Here is a 19,625-nt window from a genome sequence, read left to right on the forward strand (position 1 = left end):
TTATTCTGAGAGTGAATAAGCTAGTCATGTCCTCGTCATCGATCTGTTGCTTAGCTATCAGTCAGATCGTCGTTCTGTACATCGATTGCAAGTCAAGTGTGACTTTGAGACGTATGTTGCACCGCCTGCGTTTTTTTCAACTCTCATACATGTATCAATCTTATCCTCCACTATTTCAGCAGTACCATCTCGTTATCCATCACGTGGAATTCAGCACTATAGTCAAATAATACAGCCTAACTAATTAAGCTAGAGGTTGCTTGTTTGACCTGACCGCATCTGTGAAGATATCGTGTGGCGACGGTGTACCAATCTCGCTGCATATCTTCATCCATAAATACAGCACCCGAGCGAGGCCTCCAAGCGAAATCAAGTAGTACAACACAAAGCTCTCTATCAGGAATTCGATCAGGAGCATCGTCGTCCATCAGTCGAGACGTACGTGGTTCAGTTCAACAGGTAAGTACTCACCATGCATGTCTCAAATTTTGTGAGGGCTATTTTGATCTCTACAATCTATAGGTCCTCAGTACGAGAATGAGCTCCTCGGACGACACCTGCGGCAAGAAGGCGTCGTGGCCGGAGCTGGTTGGGAAGTCCATCGAGGAGGCCAAGAAGATCATCATGAAGGACAGGCCGGACGTGAAGATCATCGAGGTCTTCCCGGTCGGCACCGCCGTGACCGAGGACTTCAGGCCCGACCGTGTCCGCATCTTCGTCGACACCGTTGCGGAGATCCCCCGCATTGGCTAGCTTTTGTTGATGCCCCACCGTTTTATGTGTGTGTGTGTCTGTATGTGTTATGTTCCTGAATAAACCATAGCTAGTGAGTAGTGACCATGTATGCATACTACTCCTAGCTATGTCGGTCGCTCTATAAGAACTAAAATAATTATTAAACTTTTTTATGGGAAATAATTAAAGTTGATCGCTGGCTTGCAACTTTGCTATCTTGATCTTTATTTCATTTCTCTGCTGAAACCATTTCAATAAGAAGAATCTCAAATGATCGAACATGTTCATCAATTACCAAGACAAGAAAAATATACTAATTGACAAAAAAATATACTAATTACCAAGACTAATTGACTACAAAAACATTCTCAAATGATCGAACATGTTCGTTTTATGTGCGCGCGCTCGTGTGTGTGTGTGTGTGTGTGTGTGTGTGTGTATTATATTCCTGAATAATAATTAAAGTTGATCACAGGCTTGCAGCTTTGATATCTTGATCTCTATTTCATTTCTCTGTTGAAACAATTTCGATATCAAAATACTCAAATGATGGAACAAGTTCGTCAATTACCAGGACCAAAAAATACTAATACTGAGTCTAAAAAAACCAAATACTAATACTAGTCAATAAGACTCCTACAAAAACAAAAACAAACTTAGTCAATGAGAGATTGCAAGAACTCCCACACACCATTAAAAATAGGGCATCAAATAAATAGGCGGGGTAGCGCACATACGCTGATTACCGGGCCACCAAAGGCACGGCCAATACTATTAGATTTTAGTTTTTCAGAACATTTTGTTAAAAAAAATTCTTTCACAAATGTTATTGAGGCATGTTTATGTATTTAATAAAATTTTCAAATGTACTTCATTTTTTATGCATTTTCAAAATGTCTCTGTAATTTAAAGTTATTCCTGTATTTAATAAATGTTAATATAATTTAAGACATGTTCACGTATTTTAAAAATATTCATCTATTTTAAAAAGTGCTGACTTTTTTGAAAACTATGCTTTAATTTTAAAAATATTCGTGCCATTTGAAAAAAATCATGTATTAAAAATATTTGTGCCATTTAAAATATTATGTCTTTAAAAGGTTCATGTAATTTAAAAAACATGAATATTTAAAATTCCTTTGTCTGTTTATAAATGATTTTTTTCTTAAAATGGGGAAACATGAAAAAAGTTGGGAAAGTAAAAAAATGAAAATGAATAAACATAAAAAATGGAATACTATAAAGTAAACAGAAAAAAAAACCAAAAGAAAAAATTGATAAATCAATACCAAGTGCGCATGGTGAGAGAAAAATAAAATTAGACCCAGTGGCATCGCCAGACTATTGGGCCAGGTTGGTCCAGCACTAGAACATTCCATTTGAATTTTTTACTTATTTATAAAGAATCACCTTTTTGCTATAATATGAAGGCTATAGGGAAACCTCAGTGCCGTCCATGAACCACCCTATCCTTCCCTAGCTACACTATCGGTGAGATCCCCCGAATTGAGTCGACCCATGACTCTAGTGTCTATTGTGTTTTGTCGATAGTTGGGTGCAATAAGCGTCAAATAGGATTTTTCCCATTAAGATGGCGTGGTGACGAGAATTAACAATCACATGTGCATGCAATTGTTTTTGGCCCAATCTACAGTCAAGCATGGTCTCGGCCCATAAGAAATCACTCACCTACCTGCCCGACACAGTTTTCCACACACATGTGGACGTCCCCGATCTATCATGGACGTTCAATCTGCATCCAATGGTGGATATAAATTATATGTGTTTGCAACCGCAAGCTTGAACATATTTGCCATTCTTGAAGTGCTTTTAATAGGAGGAATACGAGTGAGATGTGTTTGAAGTATATTGAGAAAAACATGAGGGGCTTGAAAGGGAAATTATGGATGCGGTTTAGGCTATTTTACAAGATTTCTAGAAAACAAATCTTGATGGAATCAATGGCCTTAGATAATTCTTGCACATCCACTATGGACTTGAGTTTTCACGGCACAAAGCTTGTTTTAGATCATCATGGCACCGCCTTAGGCCTGTAACACACCCCATGAGGAAACCGCAGACTCCAAGCATATGTGCAAAATTGGAAAATAACATCAAGTCAGTGCCAATTTCCACTGCAGCTACCTTTACAATCTTACCGAGAAAATATCTTGGTAGTGTAGATTGCAATTTGTATTACCTCCGCCCCAAAAACAATTTAGATTTATCTAGATACGGGTGTATCTAACACTAAAACGTGTCAAGATACATCCGTATATAGACAAATTTAAGACAAGCTTTTTGGAACGGAGGAAGTACATCCAAAGACATATACACCGGTTATCACATGGGTACAGAATATAGAAAGGTCACCATTGAGTTTTCTGACTCATGGTCCTTGAAAAAGTAGAGAAAGTGGAGAGAGAAATGGGTGGATTTTTGCAACCAAATTATATATACGGTGATTTTTTACTGTTCTATAGATGTCTATAATTTCTTCCAAAAGGTAGTTACGGTTAAAATTAGACTAAGAATGGCGGCGTTGGGCTAGAAAAGTGCGGATACAAAGCAAGGGGGAAAAACAGAGTGGAACAAAAGTGGGCCGGGATTGTGAGTCCTACGTGGCGGAGGTCCAAACTTCCACAAACCTCCTCCAGTTTATGGCCGGTTTGCGAGAATACCGACTCATGGACCCATCCACCAAAGTATGCGGCATCGCGTCGGATGGCAAAAAAATGTCCGGACGCTGTCAGTCTAGACGTTTGTGGGCATTTTATGAGATGCCCTTTGTTTAGCACATGCCATCGAGCAGAACATATTCGCCAGCTGTCTGTCACACCTGCAAGGAAAGCAAGTCTGCAGCCAGAGAAAATGAGCTTGAAAGGGTTCTCAAAAGAATAGAAAGAGCTTGAAAGGCCATGTGGAACTCAACTTTGCATGTACATGTCGATCAAAGTACGTGTGAATGGTTGCGTTAGTTTTTTCAAAAAGAGAGCAACACTTTCGAACATGACAGCAAATGAAATTGTTCCGTGCACGCCGAACAGCATTTTCTTGGCCATGCATGTGCATGTGTCACACAGCTCACGGCAAACCACCTTTGCTTGAGGCCGGTTACTCAGCACAGCATTGATCGAGCCACAGGATATATTTATCATAACCTGATTATATATAAAGGCAACTACCAGCTACCCACTTATACCATCGATCGGTGTACACTACCACATACAGCAATTGCACCACCCTTCCCCGCATTTCCCCATGGCCACTTCTTTTTCTTGCTTCCTTGCCATCTCAATTCTACTAGTGTTCTTCTCACTCCCCCCGCTTACTGGTGCAAGGCTCCTGTACGCGGACAAGAACTCCCTCAATGACAGCAAGTCTTTCTCCATCGGAGGTGGGAGAGGCAAGGGTGGCGGCCGAGGTTTTGGTGTGAGTATCAGCCATGGTGGGCACGGCACCTCCATCACTATAGGTGGCGGACTTGGAGGTGGAGCTGCTACTAACCATGGTGGTGGCCCAAGCGTAGGTGGTGGAGCAGGTGCGGGCATTGGCATCAATATAGGGCATGGTGGCGTGAATGTAGGGATAGGCGGGGGTGGAGGTGGAGCGGCTAGCACCGGCGGGGTGCATGCAGGTGGTAGCGGTGGAGGTGGCATTGGAGTTCACATAGGCCATGGTGGCGTGGATGTAGGGATAGGTGGAGGTGGAGGCGGGGCAGCTAGCACCGGCGGTGTGCATGCAGGTGGTGGCGGGCGAGGTGGCATCGGATTTCACATAGGCCATCATGGGGCTACTGTAAGCGCCGGGGGTGGGGGCGGCGGCGGTGCTGGTGTACGTGGAAGTGGGGGAGGCGAAGGCGGTGGTAGCGGTGTTGGTCGTGCCGGCAATGTTGTGGGTGGTGGGGGAGGGTATGGCAGTGCAAACGGCGGTAACGGAAGCGGGGGAGGTACCGGAGTTGGGTCAGCTGGTGGAAGTGTAGGTGGTGGCTCTGGAAATGGTGGTGTAGTACATGGTTGATTGGTTTGTTAATTTGAGAAGTGCATATGCATACAACATATTTTAGTTTGCTAATGAAATACTCCCTCTGTAACTTTTTATAAGATGTTTAATATAATATGGGTATGTATAGGAAACGATAAATATGCTAGTATTTTTATGTTTATTGTATGTTTAAATACTATTGGTGTCACCTTCTATATACTAATGGATTTGATGGGAAACGATAAATGGATTTGATGGGAATGAAATGAAATGAAATCTATGATGGGATTTCATTTAGTTGAATCTCAATTTGAAATCCAAAAATCATGTTTGGGTGGCACTAGAGTTTATCAATTGAAATGATATCTACATCGTGTTTGGCTGCCATCTGGCAAGAATTCAGAAAGCAAGCCCAAGCTTGACTAAGAAATGAGACAAACATAGTCACTCCAAAATTTAAAATTCTTAATCACATAAAACAAGTTGCATCACAGAATCATGAGCAGCTGCATAAAGCAAAATCTACATAATCAAACCACAACTACCATGGATAAATTGCAACAAACAGTCATAAACATCTCCATAAAGCAAAATCCACATAATCAAATTACAATTGGCATGGACAAGTTGCAGCAGCAGCAACACACAATCAGAAGCAAAATTGTTATAAATTGCATCCAAGTAAGGCTTGATGAGGGTTGAACTTGTGGCTTTTTTTTGTGATGCAAATATGATGAGAAGCATCTACATCAATATGAATATTAGTTGCATCCAAATAATCAATCTCACAAGTTGCATGCCAGAAATCATTTTTATATTTCAAGTTGTAAAGGATTTGTACAGAGCACTTTGAATTACCAATTGTCAAAGTTTCTAGTTCACATCAGTAGGGACTAGGGAAACATGATATAAGAGTGGGTTAATTACTTGGTAACACTGGACATTGAGAATGCACAAATTGCTCGCCATATATATAAGAGAAAAGTATACTTTTCGTCCCTTAACTTTTGTCCAAGTCTAGATTTGGTCCCTCATCTTTGAAACCGGACAACTCGCACCCCCAGCTACTGAAACCGGACAAGATTCATCCCTGGTCTCGATTTTGAGCGGTTTTGGTGCTGTCTCACCCCGGTTTTGACCGGTGCTAACTTAAATACGTGTATATCTTTCAAATATGTGAATCTCTTGAATTCATGTACCTTTTCCAAATCTATGTACTTTTCACGTTTGCGTAAAATTTCAAATTTACATACCTTTTTGAAATCCGCACTATTTTCAAATCCACGTACCTTTTCAAGTTCACATAATTTTCCAAATCCGCATACTTTTTCTAGTTCGCGTATTTTTCTTAAATCCGCGTACTTTTTTCATGTTCGTGTACTGCTTTCAAATCCGTGTACTTTTTCAAATTCATGAACTTTTACAGAAAGTACGCAGAATTGAAAAAAAAAGCACTTGAAAATGGTATGCAGACCTGAATAAAATAAACGGATTTGAAGAAAGTACGCGAATTTGAGTCAAAACACGGTCAAAACCGGCAAAAGTCAGCACCAAAACCGGTCAAAACCGTGTCCAGGGACGAACCTTGTCCGGTTTTAGTAGTTCAGGGTGCAAGTTGTCCGGTTTCGGAGTTGAGGGACCAAATCTAGACTCTGCCAAGAGTTGAGAGACGAAAAGTATACTTTTCTCTATATATAATGATCAATAGTGGCATTGGATCACACTGAACACACATGTAGACATTTATAAGCAACCCAGTGAACAAAGTGTGTGATCTCACTACCAATGAACAACCAACATCTTGAATCTAACACCTTGCAAAAAATTCTAAGCACATCTAACAGTGAAGTTTCGGCAAAGAGCATTCGATCCTATTTAATGTGTTTACACAAACGCCACAGAAAAAAAACCCTCAAGACTTTCCTATACCGGTGCATTGGGGCCTAAATCTTCTTCCATGGGTCAAACCAGATTTAATGATCTAAACACCTATAATACCAGGTTCCCACAACAACATCTCTGCCAATATCTTTTCACTTCCGCCGCAGCAACGCCTTCAATAAGAGATAAACGCCTTGACACCGGTTTCACAAAAAAAAACGCCTTGACGCCGCTGTCATCATGGAAACGTCTTCAACAAAATAACGACGTAAGTATACCGTCGTTGTGCCCGACCAGCAAAGACCAGAACAAGGGTTTTCACCTCGGACATGAAGTGTATTCCGAACATCGTCTTGACGATGGATGTTCCGACAGTCACGTATGCCAGTTCTCCATGCTAGACCAAAGTGGCTCTAGCAGATGGGTGGGACGAATGCCCACCATAGACCATCACCATGGCTGTCAGGAGGCTGGCCATGCCACGGCTCGAATCTAGCCGACGAAGCCACGTCTCAGCCAGATGCTAGATTCATCGGGCGCTAGACTGCTGCCGCCATTGCCACTACAACAACCTATATTGTCCAACCAGCGATCGGACGCCTTGTGGCGCCAACCTTCCGCCCAAGGCCGCAGCCCCGACGCGAAGGTGATCTCGCCACCATGCACCATGAGAGCTCGGCGCCACCCTAGCATGGCTCCTTCATCCCAAGGCCACTGCACTGGCGCAAAGGAATCCTCGCCGCCGCCGTATGCCGTGCTCCACCCCGGCATGGGCCCTATGCAAGGCTACCACTGCACCTCCATGTGACAAGCGACGCCTCACCTGCACAGCCTACCCGGCGATGCGACTTGCAGCACGGATGCGAAGACTGGCCCTCCGGATGTCGTCGTCCTCCGTGCGTGAAGGGAAGGAGGCGAGGTAGGAGGAACCCGATTCTCACACATCTCTGTGGACTTGGCTGTCGTCGTCACAGCCACCAACGCCGCGTAGGTGCATCCCACTCCTGCAGCAGCTCCCTTTCTATTTCTTTCTTCACTTGTCGTGGTAGCCAACGCCAACGCCGTCTCCTTTGCGATGAAGGTCGACACCTTCCACCACCGCCGGGCACAGAAACTTGGGTCGGTCCGCTCCGCCGCGACCACCCGCATCATCATGTGATCTTCCCGCTTCACCTCCCCCGTCCCCAATCAGCCCCAACCGTCAAAGGCTATGCAAGAACATCGAGGGGAAGGGAGGAGCCGGCCCATGGGTCGGCACGGCCGCAGTTCCCATCGAGGACGGGGAGGGCCGATCGCCTCTCTGCAATATTAGGATTGGGTAGCCATGAGCAATATTTTGTCGCTTGTGTTACACGACCATGGCAGAGGAGCAAATTGACTTGCTTCATACCTCTCTGCCTATATGATGTGAGAATGGACAAAAATGGCTCTTTTCTGAAACTTCAACACAAAATGACCCCAATCTAAAATTATTTCCGAAACTGGCCCTTTTGCATGATGCCCGGAGCTAGGGCGCCATACTAGATACCATGACGCCCCGGGCTAGGGCGCCATGCTATTTGGCATGACGCCCTAGCCCGGGGCGCCGTGCTACATGTCACTATCATGGCGCCCTAGCCCAGGATAGCATGACGCCCCAGCCCCGGGCGTCATGCAGAAAGGGGCCAGTTTATGAAAAAAATAGATTGGGGTCATTTTGTGTTGAAGTTTCAGAGAAGGGTCAGTTTTATAGATTTTGATGTCTATCTATCAAACAACACAAGAATGAACCACAATAAAACCCTTGTTCCCAGCCAAGATGAGGGATATCTCTACTGGACGATTCGGGCCTTCTCTACTAGCCGATTAACTGACAGAAGCTAAGAGCATCTCTAACTGACCCCTTATCGCGCGGACTTTTAAAGTGAGTATAAGGGCCGCGGAAAACGTGTTTTGAGGGTTGGCGCGGGCTGCGGCCGAACAGACCCGGCAAGGCCGAACGGTAAAACAGAAGGCGAGTGACAAGTTTTAGCCACCTTTTGTAAGTTCATGTTAAGAATTGGTGGTGGCGGTGACAAGTTGTTGACTATTGTATCTGTTTTGCTAATAGTGAAAGTTGGAGTTGACCGGGTGGTCTGTTCTTTTTAGTCCACACCTTGAGGTTTTGGTAATAGTGAAAGCTGGAGTTGACCAAGTTGGATATGGTTTTGCTAATGGTGAGGTTTTCCATGATAAAATGTGTTTTTCTTTTCTTTTGTGCATATTATTTTGTTGTTTATATACTTACTGTTTGAAGCTATTGTGAAAGTTCACCATAAGTTGATGCATTGAGCATATTTACTGTGTGCCTAAAATTGATGCGTTGCTTTTGTTAGTGTGTCCGACCCTCGCATCGATCCACAACTGGATAAGTACTCCCTCATTCCATTTATATAGGGCCTAATACATTTTTCAAGACCGCCTTTGACTATTGATAAAATTAATACTACATGACATGCATAATGTGAAAATTATATCATTGAAAGCTGCTTTCACATACGAATTTGATGATGTGCTTTGTGTAAGTTGCATGTCATATATTATTGCTCTAACATTTGGTCAAAGTTAGCCTCAAAAAACGCATTAGGCCCTATATAGATGGAAGGAGGGAGTAACTAAAATGGTAGCAGAATGGTGGAACTCAATCCGGTTGGCTGAGTCTAACAGAGCATGGCAAGCATGCTAGTAAAACAGCCAACATCCATACCAAAAGCCTTGCCTCGAACACCTAACCATCTAATTACAGATCCAATTGTAGTCTAACTCGCGCATATATTAGCCACATATCGAACATCTGAGAGACAAACCATAAGAAAGAAACATGTAGGGTGCGTGTGTGACTTAGCTCTGGCTTCTTAGAAGCTAAATCTCATATTTGTAGTTTCACTCGCCCACACAAATGCATCTCCCACATGAATGGAGCAAGCTAGGAAGCAATTTCAAAATGATCAACTCTCATTAATTTTTGAGCGACTTTCATTGAGTTTCGTGAGATTTTTGAGCAAGTTTTGACAACTCTTAATCAAGTCTCACCAATAACATGCAAACTGAAGGCCAGATTTACACATAATTCAGACAGTCTAGCAAGTTCAATAATTCCCAGTTCGGCGCAACACATGGATGTGTACGTTCTACATGAGTTCCGGGTGTTCTGTTGGCAAATAATAAAAGATCGACGGTTTTTATTCCAGATAATTCAAATTTGTTTCACACGATACTGCACGATCCCGCGGATCATGTCAGTGGCGGCGGCGAGAGGTTGCTCGGCTGAGGGCCTATGGGAGGCCCAGGTTTCGGAGCCGGAGGCGGCGGCAGTGGGACCAGTAAGAGCTTCCTGCCGCCGGTGATCTGCAGCTGACTCCGACGAGCTGCGAGGCCATCAAGACGCGCCGCCGGCGGCTCGCGCGTTCCTAAGCAATACAAAACGCAAAGCAAAACAAATTAGCACCTAACCAACGTAGTCTTACGTAGTGCCGTTATCGATGCATAAACCAACGTACCATGTATGGCGCGGGCCTCCAGAGGATACGGCGAGGAGACGAGGAGGACGAAGACGAGGGCGGCGGCGAGCAGAATGGACGGCGCCGGCCGACGGGCAAGGACCTCCATTAGGTGGCGGTACCTGAATCTCGCTGATAGATTCCTACAAGATAGGAGTACAGTAGGATCTACACGTTTAGCTCCCGGTGGTTTGGAGGACGTTCAGCACCTGCTCCCATTTATAGGGAGGAAGGCTGACCTAGTTTGAGTTGCTTGATCTAGACTTCTAGAGGTTGACGATGCTTCGTTAATTAGCATGGCCGAGGTTTCTCCAAGTTGTTTTGAGCTGGCCGAGGTTACTGACGCCGCGGAATCAAGCAAAGCAGGCATGCATGCATGCACGTGCAGCCCGGTCTCAAGATCTGCGCTAGCTTGCTCGGGCTTCGGACATTGTTGTACAGGTGGCAACTGAATTTATGGCTAGATTCCAGTGGTTCCCACCTCACCGTGCAGCTGCCACTTGGATCGGGCGTACGCTATCTATTTTTAATTCCCCCTGACAAGGTCACACTAGTAGAAAACGGGCCTATTGTCTCGGTTCGTAAGGGCCTTTTGTCCCGGTTTCTGAACCGGGACTAAAGGGTCGGTACTAATGCCCAGTCCCTTTAGTCCCGGTTCAGTCCAGAACCGGGACAGATGGGCCTCCACGTGGCCTGTGCGCGGAGCCCAGGCAGGAGGGCCTTTGGTCCCGGTCCACCAACCGGGACCAATAGGCATTCACGCGTCAGCATTTCTGTGGCTGTGGTTTTTGTTTTTTTTTGAAAGGTGGGGGGTTAATTTAGGTGTTTCATATATTGTGTTAGCTAGCTATAATTAATAAAGAGAAGTGTCCTCTCTTATGTCCATGCTTGGTCGACGCTACGTACTATAGATACGTATAGAGAGGACTAGACACGCTAACTAGCTAGTAAGCAAACGAAGGAAACAGAAGATCGTCATGAACATATATGCATACAGAGAGAAGTGATATCGACCACCTCTCCTTCTCCGAGAGATTGGTCGAACAACAAGTTCTCGTATATCTATCCGACACTACCGGCTACATATATACAATAATTATCTCTTACAAATATAATCTCCTAACATACGGACGCATGGTCCACATAGTATTCTCCGTCTTCAGCGATCACGTGGTCAAGAAAGAATGCCGCCAATTCCTCTTGAATTGCTCGCATGCGAGCTGGTGCTAGGAGTTCATCCCGCTTCCGAAACATCTAATTTGAAAAAGGGGGTCAATACATATATATATGAATGAATGAAACTCAACACAAATGATGGTAATAAAATAAAATTATGAATGTTGTTATTTACGCACTTCATATTGTTCGTCAGAGTAGCCCCGCTCACAGGTCGTGTGGCGGATGGACTCGCAAACGTAGTATCTACAGAAATCATTCCCTTGTTCCTGCCACAACCACTTTACAAGAAATAGAGGTCAATCAAACTGATAAGCAAGAATGCAAAATGATATTGATGAAACTGGCGCTTGAATCACTAGGAAATGCGCGGAACATGCTACTATAGTACTTACTTTCGGGTGTCTAAATTGCAGCTTCTTCGGCAGTCCCGGAGCTTTTTTGGTGAATTTTCTCCAAACCCTGCCAGACAAAGAAAACAATTACTTGATATATCAGGAAGTAAATAAAGTTGATGATATGGTGGATAATGATCGATTTAACTTACTTCTCGAGCATTTGAGTCATGTCCGCATAGTCCTGGGGATCTTTTCGTCTCGAGTCTAAGACGGTTACTAGTCCCTGCTCAAGCTTAATCTCTAGGAGAATATAGTGGAAACTGCACACGCATGCATAACTCATCAATTACATTACTATAACCTTGACTAATATATAAGGGAAACCGAATATGCACAAGACAGTAACATTCACTTGAACTTGTAAGGAAAGAGTGTTATATCTTTGTTTTCATTTATTACCAACGATCGTAGCAAATTGGCCTCGGTATCTGCGGCATGAAATTTAACCTGAGTTGCATCTATGAGATTTGTGTTAATGAACCCAATATCACCGATTTGTCTTTTCTTCAATTCGACGATCTTCAATCTGCATAATATAGTGAGGATAATTATAAATACATGCAATGAAAGAGCTGAGCTATATAGAGACTTAATGACAGAAGTAGTACTACTTACAGACAGTAGCAGGTGACCGTTGCTTTATCGAGGGCCAATTGATTGAAAAACTGAAAGAACTCCTCAATGGAACAGGCAACAGTTCAATTCCAACGAGGTCATGCTCCTTTTTAACTCTCACATACAAAGTACTCCTCCCCCCAGACTCTCTGCAGATTTTCAAGTACCAATCATGCAATCTTCGCATCATCGTTGATAGAGATCTTTCATCTTTGACGAGAGGCTTCCCGTACTCGTATCTTTGTATCTGCACCTCCATGAAATCATAATGTATATCATCGGGCAGGTAATCTCCAAGATTGCTATAACCGGGCACCATCCTCGGATCATTAGCGACGATGTCGCTAGGCACCTTGAGCGGGGGGCACGATTGCTTCGCTTGTTCGCCGAGCTGGGCAATTTGTTTCCCAGCTCGTCGTTCTTTCAACCTTTGATCACTGACAGTACTTCCCGACCGCTCCGCTTCGGCAAATGCCTTTCCAATAATGCGCTCATAGTTGCCTTTCGGCGGAGACTTGGGTGGTTTTGTGAAGGAAATATGCCCTAGAGGCAATAATAAAAGTTATTATTTATTTCCTTATAATCATGATAAATGTTTATTATTCATGCTAGAATTGTATTAACCGGAAACATAATACATGTGTGAATACATAGACAAACAAAGTGTCACTAGTATGCCTCTACTAGACTAGCTCGTTAATCAAAGATGGTTATGTTTCCTGACCATGAACAATGAGTTGTTATTTGATTAACGAGGTCACATCATTAGTTGAATGATCTGATTGACATGACCCATTCCATTAGCTTAGCACCCGATCGTTTAGTATATTGCTACTGCTTTCTTCATGACTTATACATGTTCCTATGACTATGAGATTATGCAACTCCCGTTTGCCGGAGGAACACTTTGGGTGCTACCAAACATCACAACGTAACTGGGTGATTATAAAGGAGCATTACAGGTGTCTCCAAAGGTAGATGTTGGGTTGGCGTATTTCGAGATTAGGATTTGTCACTCCGATTGTTGGAGAGGTATCTCTGGGCCCTCTCGGTAATACACATCACATAAGCCTTGCAAGCATTACAACTAATATGGTAGTTGTGAGATGATGTATTACAGAACGAGTAAAGAGACTTGCCGATAACGAGATTGAACTAGGTATTGGATACCGACGATCGAATCTCGGGCAAGTAACATACCGATGACAAAGGGAACAACGTATGTTGTTATGCGGTCTGACCGATAAAGATCTTCGTAGAATAGGTAGGAGCCAATATGGGCATCCAGGTCCCGCTATTGGTTATTGACCGAAGACATGTCTCGGTCATGTCTACATTGTTCTCGAACCAGTAGGGTCCGCACGCTTAAGGTTACGATGATAGTTATATTATGAGTTTATACATTTTGATGTACCGAAGGTTGTTCGGAGTCCCGGATGTGATCATGGACATGACGAGGAGTCTCGAAATGGTCGAGACGTAAAGATTGATATATTGGAAGCCTATGTTTGGATATCGGAAGTGTTCCGGGTGAAATCGGGATTTTACCGGAATACCGGGAGGGTTACCGGAACCCCCCGGGAGCTATATGGGCCATAGTGGGCCTTGGTGGAAAAGAGAAGGGGCTGCCCTAGATGGGCTGTGCGCCTCCCCCTTCCCCTAGTCCTATTAGGACTAGGAGAGGTGGCCGGCCCCCTCCTCCTCTTTTCCCCCTCCGCGAATCCTATTCCGACTAGGATTGGGGGGGGGGGAATCCTACTCCTAGAGGGAGTAGGACTCTCCTGCGCCCTCCTCCTTGGCCGGCCAGCCTCCCCCCTCTACTCCTTTATATACGGAGGCAGGGGACACCTCTAGACACACAAGTTGATCCACGTGATCTATTCCTTAGCCGTGTGCGGTGCCCCCTGCCACCATATTCCTCGATAATACTGTAGCGGAGTTTAGGCGAAGCCCTGCTGCCGTAGTACATCAAGATCGTCACCACGCCGTCGTGCTGACGGAACTCTTCCCCGACACTTTGCTGGATCGGAGTCCGGGGATCGTCATCGAGCTGAACGTGTGCTCGAACTCGGAGGTGCCGTAGTTTCGGTGCTTGATCGGTTGGATCGTGAAGACGTACGACTACTTCCTCTACGTCGTGTCATCGCTTCCGCAGTCGGTCTGCGTTGGGTACGTAGACAACACTCTCCCCTCTCATTGATATGCATCACATGATCTTGCGTGTGCGTAGGAAATTTTTTGAAATTACTACGAAACCCATCAGTGGCATCCGAGCCTAGGTTATTTATGTTGATGTTATATGCACGAGTAGAACACAAGTGAGTTGTGGGCGATATAAGTCATACTGCCTACCAGCATGTCATACTTTGGTTCAGCGGTATTGTTGGACGAGACGACCCGGACCAACCTTACGCGTACGCTTACGCGAGACCGGTTCCCTCGACGTGCTTTGCACATAGATGGCTTGCGGGCGACTGTCTCTCCAACTTTAGTTGAACCAAGTATGGCTACGCCCGGTCCTTGCGAAGGTTAAAACAGAGTCTATTTGACAAACTATCGTTGTGGTTTTGATGCGTAGGTGAGATTGGTTCTTACTTAAGCCCGTAGCAGCCACGTAAAACTTGCAACAATAAAGTAGAGGACGTCTAACTTGTTTTTGCAGGGCATGTTGTGATGTGATATGGTCAAGACATGATGCTGAATTTTATTGTATGAGATGATCATGTTTTGTAACCGAGTTATCGGCAACTGGCAGGAGCCATATGGTTGTCGCTTTATTGTATGCAATGCAATCGCGATGTAATGCTTTACTTTATTACTAAGCGGTAGTGATAGTCGTGGAAGCATATGATTGGCGAGACGACAACGATGCTACGATGGAGATCAAGGTGTCGCGCCGGTGACGATGGTGATCATGACGGTGCTTCGGAGATGGAGATCACAAGCACAAGATGATGATGGCCATATCATATCACTTAAATTGATTGCATGTGATGTTTATCTTTTTATGCATCTTATCTTGCTTTGATTGACAGTAGCATTATAAGATGATCTCTCACTAAATTATCAAGAAGTGTTCTCCCTGAGTATGCACCGTTGCCAAAGTTCGTCGTGCCCAGACACCACGTGATGATTGGGTGTGATAAGCTCTACATCCATCTACAACAGGTGCAAGCCAGTTTTGCACACACAGAATACTCAGGTTAAACTTGACGAGCCTAGCATATGCAGATATGGCCTCGGAACACGGAGACCGAAAGGTCGAGCGTGAATCATATAGTAGATATGATCAACATAACGATGTTTACCATTGAAAACTACTCCATCTCACGTGATGATCGGTTATGGTTTAGTTGATTTGGATCACGTAATCACTTAGAAGATTAGAGGGATGTCTATCTAAGTGGGAGTTCTTAAGTAATTTGATTAATTGAACTTAAACTTATCATGAACTTAGTACCTGATAGTATCTTGCTTGTTTATGTTGATTGTAGATAGATGGCTCGTGCTGTTGTTCCGTTGAATTTTAATGCGTTCCTTGAGAAAGCAAAGTTGAAAGATGATGGTAGCAATTACACGGACTGGGTCCGTAACTTGAGGATTATCCTCATTGCTGCTCAGAAGAATTACGTTCTGGAAGCACCGCTGGGTGCCAGGCCTGCTGCTGGAGCAACACCAGATGTTATGAACGTCTGGCAGAGCAAAGCTGATGACTACTCGATAGTTCAGTGTGCCATGCTTTACGGCTTAGAATCGGGACTTCAACGACGTTTTGAACGTCATGGAGCATATGAGATGTTCCAGGAGTTGAAGTTAATATTTCAAGCAAATGCCCGGATTGAGAGATATGAAGTCTCCAATAAGCTCTATAGCTGCAAGATGGAGGAGAACAGTTCTGTCAGTGAGCATATACTCAAAATGTCTGGGTATAATAATCACTTGATTCAATTGGGAGTTAATCTTCCAGATGATTGCATCATTGACAGAATTCTCCAATCACTGCCACCAAGCTACAAGAGCTTCGTGATGAACTATAATATGCAAGGGATGAACAAGACTATTCCCGAGCTCTTCGCAATGCTAAAAGCTGCGGAGGTAGAAATCAAGAAGGAGCATCAAGTGTTGATGGTTAACAAGACCACTAGTTTCAAGAAAAAGGGCAAAGGGAAGAAGAAGGAGAACTTCAAGAAGAACGGCAAGCAAGTTGCTGCTCAAGAGAAGAAACCCAAGTCTGGACCTAAGCCTGAAACTGAGTGCTTCTACTGCAAGCAGACTGGTCACTAGAAGCGGAACTGCCCCAAGTATTTGGCGGATAAGGAGGATGGCAAGGTGAACAAAGGTATATGTGATATACATGTTATTGATGTGTACCTTACTAGAGCTCGCAGTAGCACCTGGGTATTTGATACTGGTTCTGTTGCTAATATTTGCAACTCGAAACAGGGACTACGGAATAAGCGCGCACTGGCAAAGGACGAGGTGACGATGCGCGTGGGAAACGGTTCCAAAGTCGATGTGATCGCGGTCGGCACGCTACCTCTACATCTACCTTCGGGATTAATATTAGACCTAAATAATTGTTATTTGGTGCCAGCGTTGAGCATGAACATTATATCTGGATCTTGTTTAATGCGAGACGGTTATTCATTTAAATCAGAGAATAATGGTTGTTCTATTTATATGAGTAATATCTTTTATGGTCATGCACCCTTGAAGAGTGGTCTATTTTTATTGAATCTCGATAGTAGTAATACACATATTCATAATGTTGAAGCCAAAAGATGCAGAGTTGATAATGGAAGTGCAACTTATTTGTGGCACTGTCGTTTAGGTCATATCGGTGTAAAGCGCATACTGATGGACTTTTGGAACCACTTGATTATGAATCACTTGGTACTTGCGAACCGTGCCTCATGGGCAAGATGACTAAAACACCGTTCTCCGGTACTATGGAGAGAGCAACAGATTTGTTGGAAATCATACATACCGATGTATGTGGCCCGATGAATATTGAGGCTCGTGGCGGATATCGTTATTTTCTCACCTTCACAGATGATTTAAGCAGATATGGATATATCTACTTAATGAAACACAAGTCTGAAACATTTGAAAAGTTCAAAGAATTTCAGAGTGAAGTTGAAAATCATCGTAACAAGAAAATAAAGTTTCTATGATCTGATCGTGGAGGAGAATATTTGAGTTACGAGTTTGGTGTACATTTGAAAAATTGTGGAATAGTTTCGCAACTCACGCCACCTGGAACACCACAGCGTAATGGTGTGTCCGAACGTCGTAATCGTACTTTACTGGATATGGTGCGATCTATGATGTCTCTTACTGATTTACCGCTATCGTTTTGGGATTATGCTCTAGAGACGGCCGCATTCACGTTAAATAGGGCACCATCAAAATCCGTTGAGACGACGCCTTATGAACTATGGTTTGGCAAGAAACCAAAGTTGTCGTTTCTTAAAGTTTGGGGCTGCGAGGCTTATGTGAAAAAGCTTCAACCTGATAAGCTCGAACCCAAATCGGAGAAATGTGTCTTCATAGGATACCCAAAGGAGACTGTTGGGTACACCTTCTATCACATATCCGAAGGCAAGACATTCGTTGCTAAGAATGGATCCTTTCTAGAGAAGGAGTTTCTCTCGAAAGAAGTGAGTGGGAGGAAAGTAGAACTTGATGAGGTAACTGTACCTGCTCCCTTACTGGAAAGTAGTTCATCACAGAAAACTGTTTCAGTGACACCTACACCAGTTAGTGAGGAAGCCAATGATAATGATCATGAAACTTCAGATCAAGATACTACTGAACCTCGTAGATCAACCAGAGTAAGATCCGCGCCAGAGTGGTACGGTAATCCTGTTCTGGAAGTCATGCTACTAGATCATGATGAACCTACGAACTATGAAGAAGCGATGGTGAGCCCAGATTCCGCAAAGTGGCTTGAAGCCATGAAATCTGAGATGGGATCCATGTATGAGAACAAAGTATGGACTTTGGTTGACTTGCCCGATGATCGGCAAGCAATTGAGAATAAATGGATCTTTAAGAAGAAGACTGACGCTGATGGTAATGTTACTGTCTACAAAGCTCGACTTGTCGCAAAAGGTTTTCGGCAAGTTCAAGGGATTGACTACGATGAGACCTTCTCACCCGTAGCGATGCTTAAGTCCGTCCGAATCATGTTAGCGATTGCCGCATTTTATGATTATGAAATTTGGCAGATGGATGTCAAAACTGCATTCCTGAATGGATTTCTGGAAGAAGAGTTGTATATGATGCAACCGGAAGGTTTTGTCGATCCAAAGGGAGCTAACAAAGTATGCAAGCTCCAGTGATCCATTTATGGACTGGTGCAAGCCTCTCGGAGTTGGAATAAACGTTTTGATAGTGTGATCAAAGCATTTGGTTTTATACAGACTTTCGGAGAAGCCTGTATTTACAAGAAAGTGAGTGGGAGCTCTGTAGCATTTCTGATATTATATGTGGATGACATATTGCTGATTGGAAATGATATAGAATTTCTGGATAGCATAAAGGGATACTTGAATAAAAGTTTTTCAATGAAAGACCTCGGTGAAGCTGCTTACATATTAGGCATTAAGATCTATAGAGATAGATCAAGACGCTTAATTGGACTTTCACAAAGCACATACCTTGACAAAATTTTGAAGAAGTTCAAAATGGATCAAGCAAAGAAAGGGTTCTTGCCTGTGTTACAAGGTGTGAAGTTGAGTAAGACTCAATGCCCGACCACTGCAGAAGATAGAGAGAATATGAAAGATGTTCCCTATGCATCAGCCATAGGATCTATCATGTATGCAATGCTGTGTACCAGACCTGATGTGTGCCTTGCTATAAGTTTAGCAGGGAGGTACCAAAGTAATCCAGGAGTGGATCACTGGACAGCGGTCAAGAACATCCTGAAATACCTGAAAAGGACTAAGGATATGTTTCTCGTATATGGAGGTGACAAAGAGCTCACCGTAAAAGGTTACGTTGATGCAAGCTTTGACACTGATCCGGACGATTCTAAATCGCAAACCGGATACGTGTTTACATTAAACGGTGGAGCTGTCAGTTGGTGCAGTTCTAAACAAAGCGTCGTAGCGGGATCTACATGTGAAGCGGAGTACATAGCTGCTTCGGAAGCAGCGAACGAAGGAGTCTGGATGAAGGAGTTCATATCCGATCTAGGTGTCATACCTAATGCATTGGGTCCAATGAGAATCTTTTGTGACAATACTGGTGCAATTGCCTTGGCAAAGGAATCCAGATTTCACAAAAGGACCAAACACATCAAGAGACGCTT

General features: G+C 43.8%; 3 protein-coding genes across 3 annotated transcripts; 2 read left to right on the forward strand and 1 right to left on the reverse strand.

Annotated features, from left to right (window-relative positions):
• Positions 1 to 263: 263 nt before the first annotated feature.
• LOC125537797 (subtilisin-chymotrypsin inhibitor-2A-like) lies at positions 264 to 942 on the forward strand. Its single transcript, XM_048701108.2, has 2 exons — positions 264 to 459; positions 523 to 942. Exon 2 carries the CDS (start codon positions 538 to 540, stop codon positions 751 to 753), a length of 216 nt encoding a protein of 71 aa, XP_048557065.1. The 5' UTR covers positions 264 to 459; positions 523 to 537; the 3' UTR covers positions 754 to 942.
• Positions 943 to 3,916: 2,974 nt separating this feature from the next.
• LOC125547957 (uncharacterized) lies at positions 3,917 to 4,994 on the forward strand. The gene has a single exon (XM_048711680.2). The coding sequence runs from the start codon at positions 3,997 to 3,999 to the stop codon at positions 4,753 to 4,755; it is 759 nt and encodes a 252-aa protein (XP_048567637.2). The 5' UTR covers positions 3,917 to 3,996; the 3' UTR covers positions 4,756 to 4,994.
• Positions 4,995 to 9,677: 4,683 nt separating this feature from the next.
• LOC147978518 (uncharacterized) lies at positions 9,678 to 10,300 on the reverse strand. The gene is made up of 2 exons (XM_087516621.1): positions 10,119 to 10,300; positions 9,678 to 10,028 (listed from the first exon to the last, which is right to left on the reverse strand). The coding sequence occupies exons 1-2, from the start codon at positions 10,225 to 10,227 to the stop codon at positions 9,853 to 9,855; spliced, it is 285 nt and encodes a 94-aa protein (XP_087372747.1). The 5' UTR covers positions 10,228 to 10,300; the 3' UTR covers positions 9,678 to 9,852.
• Between the last annotated feature and the right edge of the window lie 9,325 nt (positions 10,301 to 19,625).

Source organism: Triticum urartu, chromosome 3A (genome assembly GCF_056163025.1).
Source record: "Triticum urartu cultivar PI428250 chromosome 3A, HENAU_Tu73, whole genome shotgun sequence".
NCBI classification, from domain to species: domain Eukaryota; kingdom Viridiplantae; phylum Streptophyta; class Magnoliopsida; order Poales; family Poaceae; genus Triticum; species Triticum urartu.